This window comes from Amborella trichopoda, chromosome 9 (assembly GCF_054954075.1).
Source record: "Amborella trichopoda isolate Santa Cruz 75 chromosome 9, AtrichopodaSantaCruz75HAP2 v2.0, whole genome shotgun sequence".
Taxonomy (NCBI): Eukaryota; Viridiplantae; Streptophyta; class Magnoliopsida; order Amborellales; family Amborellaceae; genus Amborella; species Amborella trichopoda.
The window spans coordinates 54,944,442-54,955,269 of record NC_142344.1 but is presented as its reverse complement, the minus strand read 5'-3'; the positions used below and the strand labels follow the sequence as shown (position 1 = coordinate 54,955,269).

The window sequence follows — 10,828 nt, the reverse complement described above, 5'->3', positions numbered from 1 at the left end:
ATAAGGTTGTAAACTTAAAGGGTCAAATTAAGGCGCGCCTCCAAACTTTATTATGAGATGTGTTACAAGATTTACTATTTTTAAGGCTTGGAATCTCTCTTTTTTTCCATATCTATACATCTGGATGTCGAGATGATCAATTTGATATTTTTCTAATATAAAAACAACCTTTTGGAAGGATTTTAGATGTGCACTTTAATTCTACACCTTAATTCTACATTTTAAGGTGTCAACCTTATATATATATATATATATATATATATATATATATATATAGGGTACTGTTTGAATGGAACCTAGGCTAGAAACAATCAAATTAGAGCCTACCTTTAAATAGTGTCGAGAAATGTGGTTTCAATACTGGGAATCTTTGTGATAGCCTTACAATATATTTTCATCTTTACTTATAAAGTTTAAAGCTTAAAAAATCGTGTAGATCGATAGATCTATGAAAACTTGAAAATTGACAATCCAAAAAAGCGTTATAAAATATACTATTTTCATAACTTGAAATCCATTTTTTCTCAAGTCCATGCATCTTGATATCAAGATGATCGATTTGAAAATATTTGAGCATCAAAACAACTTTTTGTAGTGAAATTTTTTAGGTAGGTTCAAATTTGATTGTTTAGAGCCTCAGCTTTATATAAACTTTTTCCATATATATATGGGAGTGGATTTTTCATGCCCAATCGCTGATCGCTACAGTAAATGCCAATGGCCTAGATTGAATCTGGGCCGATCTGATGCTCACAACTTTATTTTGTGTTTGAATTTTAATTTTTTTTTCTACAAATCCAAATCAATTGAATTAGGCGCGTATTTTTATCATTAAGGCGCACCTGATAAAAATATAAAAAATAATAATTCGCGAAAAAAACATTGACCAAAATACCTTCGAATTTTTTGGGGGTATTTTGGTCAATTTATTTCATGTAAAATATTTTTTGATATTTTTTCGTAGATTCGCCTATTTTTGAAGAATACACGCCTAAAATTTCAAACGGTTTGGATTTGTAAAAAGTTAAAATTAAAATTCATACACTATTGGACATCTGTGATCGTCAGATCGGTCCAGATTCAATCTAAGTCGTGGGCATTTACTATAGCAGTATGCCCATGGGTGTACAAAATATTTTTCTTATATATATATATATATATATATATATATATATATCGGTTGCAACCTTAAAATGTAGAATTACAGATGCACCTCAAAAACCTATCAGAAAGGTTATTTTAATGTTGGAAAACCTCTATGTGATCATCTGAATATCAAGATGTATGAATATTAAAATAAAAAAATTTTGAGTCTCATAAATAGTGTATCTTGCGACACATTATCTAGGCCGTCCATTTTCTAGATTTTCATATGTTTATAGATGTCCTTGATTTTAACTATTTTTGGAGTTTAAAACCTTCTAATTATATATGAAAATAGATTTTAAGATAATCTTAAGAATGTTTTACAACAAAATTACATGTTATGATAGAATTTAGAGGTGCGCCGTAATTGGATTGTTTAGAAGTGCGCCTTCATTGGATTGTATATATATATAGGGATTTTTTAAGGTTAACAACCTCTCAAATTACATAGGTTCGAGTTTGAGAATTTGTGAATCGTATTTCTATTTTACTGCCCCTATGTTAATTGAAGATCAAAGGATATAGAAGAGCATTTTGGACTTTTTACTTGAAATTTAAAGCTCATTTCTCCACGCCTTCATATTCCTTTTACTTGAAAATACAAAGGTTCAAGTTAGAAGAGGTTGTGATGGGTGTATTTATTAAAATAATTTTTATTATTTAATTAAAAATTATTTAAATAGGTAACTTTACTATGAAACAAGAGCAAATTTAAAATTTTCACAAAGGTACAATGGCATTTTGGAAGTTAGTGTCCTCGAACTTTATTTGTAGAGTGCCATTGCCTTTTCGTTAAAATTTCAATTTTATCCCTTATTGAAATAACAAAAGTACCTTTTGTCTCATAGTAATATTTACAAAATTGCCCCCCACAAAAATAACTTTGTTTAAAGAATAGACTACAAAATTAATAAATCTACCCTTCACAACTCTCTCTATTTTGAACTTTTGTAATTTGAAGTTTAGAAAATAGCACACAAACACATACACACACGCACACACACACACACACAGATATATATATATATATATATATATATATATATATATATATATATATATATATATATATATATATATATATATATATATATATATATATATATATATATATATATATATATATATATAAACGTTACGCAACGCTTGTAGGAAAAAATGAACAGTGATTTGGCTTACTCTCATCACCGTCCAAAGTTTATTGTGTGGTCACAATTGTCTGATAGTGTTTCATTTTTCATTTTTTTTTACAAATCAGAATGACCTAAAATTTGGAACATATATTCATCAAAAATAGGGGAACCTTTGAAAAATATAAAAAAAATATTTTACATGTAAAACATTGACCAAAATACCCCCAAAACCTTTTGGGGGTATTTTGGTCAATTTTATTTTACAGATAATTGTTTTTATATTTTTCTTAGATGCGTCTCAGTAAGATGTACATATTTTCAAAATTTGAGGTCATTCCGATTTGTAAAAAAAATGAAAAATAAAACACTGCCTGATAATCGTGACCGTGCGATGAAATTTGGACGGTGATGAAGGTAGGCAAAATCACTATTCATTTTCGCCTATAGGTGTTGGGAAGATTTTTTCATATATATATATATATATATGGGAAATGTTTCTATACTCCCCTATATCATAGAAGATGCTTCCCCTACCATTCGGCCGTCCAATTTTGATCAAGAGAGCCACTCACCGTTTGATCTTAGATCCAACGTCTCAAAGTATTTTATTTTTAGTTTTTTTATACAAATTATATGAATATAAAATTTAGTATGTGCCATCTTCTCATTGGGGCGCACCTACAAAAAATATTAAAAATAATTTTTTGATAAAATATAATGACCAAAATACCTTTTATAACTTTTAAGGGTATTTTGATCATTTTATTTTGTTGGAATTTTTATATATATATATATTTTGCTAGTGCGAGTTTAATAGAGGATTGGATGTTTAAAATTTGGTGTCAAAATAGTTTATAAAAAAAAATTTAAAATAAAATAGTGTAGAGACGTGACATTGTGATTGGGGCAATCTTAGCCCTCCATTCAGAATAGATGGTTGGATAAGGGGAAGTATATAAGTTTTATGTTGAAGGGGAAACATAGAAAGCTCTCTCTGTCTCTCTTCTCTCTCTTTCTCTCTCTCTCTATATATATATATATATATATATATAGGTGTGGTTGCATAAGATTGTAAACTTAAGCAGTCATAGTAAGACATGCCTCCAAACTTTATTATGAGATGTGATTTTGGTGTAAAAAATTCTCAAATTGCCAAAGAACCTTTTTTTATCTATAATTATAACATTTTAAACAAGGTGGTCACAATCAATATTGTCCATCAAATTTTAAATCAGGTGGTTTAAATGTGTCACTAACTACCCTCAAAATTCAAAAAAATATCAAACTTTGCGACACTCTACAAACCATCCAATTTAACATCTAATGGTTAGGTGTGATTGTGACGGCTTTGTAACAATGCTAAATCGTCTTACGGTATACGATTCCAATTCATATATCAATGGATAGAATTTAGCGCGAAAAAACCAAATTTATCAAGATACATTTAAGATAATAACTATTTAATTTTTTTTTTTTAAAGTTTAATAACCATTTAATATTTTATCTATATAAACTGCACCCATTAACGGATGCCTAAATTGCTAATATCTTTAAAGCTTTACCAAGGTTTCCAAGGGTCCAGATGAGTTAGGAAGCATCAATTTATGTGTCTGTCTAGTTTTAGCCTTTTTTATGGATAAAATGGTGTGTATGCTACATATATGAGCAATGATCTAATGCAACGGTTGTATCATAGTATAATGCAACGACACTTCTAGAAAATCATGTTTGTGGTATTTGTATGACTTTAAATTTTGCACATACGCTCTCTTCGTCTCAATAAACAATCCTAAAAAAAAAAAATTTGTTAATTTGAACCTTAGATATAGTCAAAATGAGTCCCCCTCCAAAAACGAATCTAGACCATTCATTTTGTGAACTTCAAGATCTTAGCCTTTATAAACTCAAAATCATTTTATTTCTTTTAACATTGTTCATCTAATAATAATAAAACCATCTAAAAAACTTAAAAATGAAAAAATCCTTTTAAGACCTAGATCGAAGAATCTCACCAAAATGGACGGCCTATGTTAATTGAGCTAAAAAAATGCTTTCTAGGTTGTGTTTTCAAATTTTTCTTTTTTGTAATTGTTCATTAGAATGAAAAGAGTGTATATTTCAAAATTGAATCAAACAAATGGTCATAAGATAGTTTTTTTAAAGTTATTGCATCATGTTACAATACAACGGTTGCATGAAATCATTGCCCTACATATATATTCAATGTCTACTTATTTATGGAAAATTTTTGTATAAGTGTCAATCTTGTACTGTAAAAGTAAAGTTGACTTCAAAAATTGACCTCGAAAAGTTGTTGACACTAAAAAAATCTCCAATTGTCCATCTCTCACCCTTGAGATGTTTGATACGAAAAAGTGAATTTCAAGACCTCAAAATAGCACACCATTAACATATTATCCGAACCATTTTTGTTTTTTTGAAGTTTTTAAATATTTATAGATATGCTTGATCTTTCTTATTTTTTAAAATACATTATAAGAGTTTTCGACACTTGAAATACATCTTTTAGCACCGTTTACAAGTATGCTATCTTTGATAGTTTAATGTTGAGACTTGAGACCTTATATGAACCGTCCCCCTTTATTCGTAACCACGGTTTATATAAGGCAACAACTTCATTTGTAGAAAATATTATCATGTTCTACACCATCCACTTTAGTTGGATGGTGTAAATTTGACATGGCCGTGCAGATTATTACAATTTTATTTTTACAAAAACTAATTTTTAAAAGTAGATAAAAAATAATCATGTACTTTTTTTCAAATTTCATTTTGACATTTAAGAAAAAAAGTTACACACCTTTTCAATGAACTTTTGGGATCAAAACTGAATTCATACCTTGGAGACTTATTGCCGTGAGGCTGTTTGCTATCTATCTACGGTGCGGTTTCATGTAGGGTTGCAACTTTAAACAATCAAAGTAAGGCGCACTTTTAAATTTTGTCTTAAAATATAATTCTGGCGTAAAAAATTCTCAAGATGACCCGAGAATCCATTTTCATCTCTAATTATAAAATTTTAAATTTCAAAAGTGGTTCAAATCAAGTAGATCTATAAACACTTGGAAATCATGAAAATGGATGGTCCATATAATATGTAGTAAGATCCATTATTTTTAAAACTCAATCTTTATATATATATATATATCAATGTCGAGATGATCTCTTACGAGGTTTTCCAATATCAAAATAGATTTATCGTATGCGTTTTTGAGATGCGCTTAAATTCATCATTTTATTGTTGCAACTGTATTTCAACAACATTTCCTATTAGATAGGAAGACAATTTTGGTATTCTCTGTAGAGGACCATGGTCAATGTGGACCTCCACGTGAAGAGGGAGAAAGGGACAACTGAATGCTCCCAAACCTCTCAATAAAATAGGGACAAATCCATGGTTGATGTAGTTTATCTGGGTAAATTAAATGTCAATTGGACCAGATAATTATATGGGATAAAAAATCAATATATCCTCCTCAGCATATTGTCAGATGGAGAGAATTTAGTGGGAGAAAACATAGGGATAAAAACAACAGGAAATTTGTCAAAATTTATTTTCTATATTAACCATTTAATAGATATTCATATGTTTTGATGTAATTCCCAAATATACATCAAAATATTCTAGGAAAATTTTAAACAGCCCCCGTAACACTTTTGATAACACACTAGTACAACCCGAATAATATTTTTTTCTGCAACCAACCCTGACTACAAAGCACTCTTTTTTTCCTTTTTTTTCCATATTTCTAACTTTCTCTCTACAAGTTCAGAGCTAAACCCGTACAACTTGTACAGAGCTGGTCCTACACGTTTTTTGTGCCTGTATGGCTCCATTTCTACTTGTGCCAGTCCAACACATTTTTGTGCCTTATTAGTACAACTTGTATAGAGCCGGTCCAACACATTTTTTGTGCCAGACCACTCCTATATTCAATTCGTGCCAGTCATGTTTGGAGGCGTGGGCTAAAACATTGAGGTATTTTAGTAAAAAAAAAAACTTTTTTTATTTAAATGGTGGTTGCAAAGAAAAATAATATTAAGGTTAATAACGTGGGATCAAAAATATTAGGAGAATAAGAAAAAAAATAGTATTAAGGTTAATAGCATGGTATAAAAAAATTTAAGGGGAATAAGATGCCAGTATCTATAATTTTTCTTATACATACTTTTGAGTAGAGGAATGAAAAGGAAAATCTTTTGATACAACTTTAATTCTACAAAATCAAGTAAAACCTCACGTCAAAACTCACATAAAATTGCAGTTTTGACATAAATTTTTTTCAAATCGATCATCTCGAACTTGATTATTATGATTATGAAAAAGATTAGGATTTTAAATCCTAAAAATAATAGACATTGTAGCATGATATCTAAACTTTAAATGTTCAGGTATATGAAAGATCCTTACTATATTTTAAACTACAAATCTTATAATCAAAATTAGAAAGTGATATCAGAGTCTAGATTTGGCATGGTAGTATTTTTTATAGGAGGCTTTACATTTTTTTACAAGGCCCAGACTTTATAGAAAGTTCATCTACTAGATAATTTAGTGTGAGAAAGTATGGGGAAAGAGGAGGCAAAGGACATAGAAAGAGAAAATATAGGAACGAACTAAATAATTGCTCAGCAAATGGTGGAGTAACGAGAGGCAGATCTCATACGATACTGTGAGGCCTCGGCCACATTGTCGTGTCTCTTTCTTACAAGTACAACGCACCACCACGCCCATGTGGCCTCCTCCCCCATCTCTCCCTGCAAACACAAAAGTCTTCTCTCTCTCTCTCCCTACTTTCTCTCCCCCCCTGCACTCATGGGTTTCACCGCAAATGGGTCCTCAGAGAAGCCTCTGAAATTCCTCATCTATGGAAAAACTGGGTGGATTGGTGGCCTCTTAGGCCAAATTTGCAGAGCCCAAGGGATTGCCTTTGAATATGGAAATGGTAGACTGGAGAACAGGTCTCAATTGGAGGCTGATATCGCCATTGTCAAGCCCACCCATGTTTTCAATGCAGCTGGTGTTACAGGAAGACCCAACGTTGATTGGTGCGAGACCCACAAGGTGGAAACCATTAGGACCAATGTGGTCGGTACTCTCACTCTAGCTGATGTTTGTAGAGAAAGAAACTTGATCGTGATTAACTATGCAACTGGTTGCATATTCGAGTATGATGAGGCTCATCCCCTTGGTTCTGGGATTGGATTCAAGGAGGAAGATACCCCAAATTTTACTGGGTCTTTCTACTCCAAGACGAAAGCAATGGTATCTCTCTCTTTAAGTCATTGTTTTTAGTATAAGAATTGGTTACTCGAATCTGGTTCATATGGGGGGGAAAAGGAATGTTGCTTTTTGTTTTTTTGTTTTTTTTTTTTCTTGTTTTGTTTGAGTCAGGAATGTGATTGGTAGATATTTATGGTTTCCTTTTTAAGTTGGGTTTGTTAAAATTAGTTGGGAATTTTGTGGCCATTATGAAGTTTGGGTTTCAGCGGGGGCTTGGATCTGATAGAAATGGATTTATGGGTATTAACCTGGTAACTAATTAGTCATCTTGGGTGAGATCTCTAAACCCAACTACATCTAAGAATTTGGTCTCTAATCAGATCATTTTGTTTTTATGGCAGTAATTAGTGATATGCGCGATTTATGAAATACTGCCTTCTCCTTGATATGGGTTTCTTCTAACGATCAGATCTGGTCCTCGTCACCTCATTTTCACACGAGTTGCTTTCTTTTTTATAATGATTCGATGCGATTCATTTCGGTTCTTGATTGATACTTGAAATGTGTCCCTTTGGTGATTTGTGCTGTGATACTTCTTCCTTTTACTGGAGTTCAGAACCACATATTTTAAGATTGTTTTTATGGTCAGTAGTGATATCCTGTTCTTAACAAAAGACTTTGATGTATTCACATCATACCTCGGAAACCTATTTCCTGTTTTTGTTTGCACTACAGTTGTTCATCTTTGTTTGTTGGACCCGAAAGTGTGATCTTTCATTAGTATTCTCAGATACACTTTTAGAAGACGGCTGTTAATGGGCTTCTCTCTTGTGATTGTATATCTCCTTGAGATATAATTGGACTATTCTTATGCAAGAGACTAGTAAAAATACTAGTGATTAGAGAGAATTTCAGTGGAACTCAGAGCTTCATCAAGATGCCATTCACATCTCTTACTGTATAACCCGAAGCCTGGGACTTAGAATACCTTACACTTCCTTGTTTCTCATCCTCTCAGAATTTTAAAAGAATTCAACATTAGTATTTGCAATTCCTTGCTTGTAAAATTTCCTGTATCTGTGGATCCATTTAACTAGTGGACATTGTTGGGCAGCATTGGTGATTTGAGCTGGGAGAGTTTAATCTTTATAGATCACTTGGAATATGAAAGATAAATAATTCTAACCTCTTTTTCATTTTCAATTAAAACATGCTATCTTGACTCTGCATAAAGATGAGGCATGAGCTGGCGTGGCAACCTTTGTTGGGTGATTTGTAGAGAAATTTAACTTGAATAATGCATTAATAATTTGAACTTTGTATTTCAAAGAATAAATTTGTTTATAATTAAGAAAACCTGAGACATGCATTTCCAAAAGGATTGCAGAATTTCCAGCTCTCCTTAGTTGTTCTTGATCTTGTGCTGTGAATCTCCATTTTGGCCTGTAATCTGATGCTTACATGAATCTCAGTTTCATGATAGCAAAATGAGGCATTTGGGTATTTATTCTTGAACTTGATAACTTGAATATTCCTTATGCCCTTAAGAAGTTCTTAGAATATCACATCGAATTGTCATTTATTTGCTGTGCATTTGACAACTCTTCCCATACTGAACTCTTTATTTTCACTAATGTTATGTATCAATGTGTACTAAGAAATTTCATTATGTATAATCTGTATAGCATCAATTACGTGATGTATTATTATTATTAACTCGAGCACTAAACACCAAATTTCATGGGGGGTGAACATGAGGTGTTTTAGTGAAATCTCTGCTTGCTTTGATGTAGAGATTTGGTTTCCCAAGTGAACAAAGCAAATGTTTTACCTTCACACAGGGACAAAATTGAAGGGGTTTTTATTTCAGTGATACCAATAAGGGAGCCTTTCAATCTCTTGAAGAACGAGTCAGCTTTTCACATATTCTAAAACGAAAATCAATAAAACTATGGTAACCTGAAAATTTATAGAAACAATATTGATCAACAATATGTAAAACAAACATTTTCTTCATTCTTGGATAATGCACTAAAACATGGGCTGATATTCTTTAGGAACAATGAATTTTTGGACAGCTTGAAATCATTGCCTATCCTATTATTTATTTTAGTTAGACAATCTATTAAGGGAATATATTATTATCCAATGGACCATAGAAAACCATAGTCCATGGAAGTCATGAATCTTCTGGTCTCCCTCTCCATTTCTGTTCGTCATTTCATCAGATGGTTTTCCACAGTCTATTGGATTACAGCTTACTTTTTCACATATTTAACAGTTTACTGTGCAGAATTTTTAATCCCATTTTGCAAGTTTTGCAAACTACAATGACATATTTACCAACATTCAAGTAATGCAATTTATCATCTATCTCTTTATCACTCCTTCCTTTGGTGCATCAGGTGGAAGAGTTGCTCAAGAATTATGAGAATGTCTGCACTCTTCGTGTTCGTATGCCAATCTCATCTGATTTGTCCAACCCCCGCAACTTCATCACCAAGATTACCCGCTATGAGAAGGTGGTTAACATCCCCAATTCCATGACAATCCTTGATGAACTCTTGCCTATTTCCATTGAGATGGCGAAGAAAAATTTAACAGGCATTTGGAACTTCACCAACCCTGGAGTGGTCAGTCATAATGAGATTCTTGAGATGTATCGTGATTATATTGACCCCTATTTTTCTTGGAAGAATTTCACTTTGGAGGAACAGGCCAAGGTGATTGTTGCACAAAGGAGCAATAATGAGTTAGATGCCAGCAAGTTGAAGAAGCAGTTTCCTCAGCTTCTATCCATCAAGGAGTCACTCATAAAGTATGTTTTTGGGCCAAATCACAAGACTGCAAGCACTTGAAATCTTTGTTTTGGCATGGCCTATACTCAATTGCCGATCTATGTTCAGAGATGTGGCTTAATCATAATAAGACCTTAGCAATGGAACTTCAGTTCATGGTGGTATTATCTTTCTTTTTGCAGTAAAATTTGTTTCTAGGTATTGATTTGTTGATCTATAGGATGCGGTTATCGAACAAAATTCTGATACTGGAAGTTCATTAAATGAATGTCTTCTACTTCATTGATAACATTTTCCTTTGTGGTTCTTTCATCGTTATTTTTCTATTCAATTATAAAAGAAAAATCATTAAGTTGTTAATTGATTAGTTCATTTACAGATAAAGATGCATCCTGGTACTGTGTAGTGTACTGTTTGCGCTGTAATTGTGCAATTTCAACAGAAGGTTACACAGTTGAACATACTATTATTTGCCTATCTGCATCTAGAGCTGTTATTGTGAAAAC

The 10,828-nt window shown here is 32.0% G+C and overlaps 1 protein-coding gene across 1 annotated transcript; it reads left to right on the top strand.

Moving 5' to 3' along the window:
• The first annotated feature begins 7,060 nt into the window (after positions 1-7,060).
• Positions 7,061-10,611, top strand: NRS/ER (nucleotide-rhamnose synthase/epimerase-reductase). Its single transcript, XM_006857899.4, has 2 exons — positions 7,061-7,566; positions 9,930-10,611. Exons 1-2 carry the CDS (start codon positions 7,117-7,119, stop codon positions 10,380-10,382), a joined length of 903 nt encoding a protein of 300 aa, XP_006857961.1. The 5' UTR covers positions 7,061-7,116; the 3' UTR covers positions 10,383-10,611.
• The last annotated feature ends 217 nt before the right edge of the window (positions 10,612-10,828 follow it).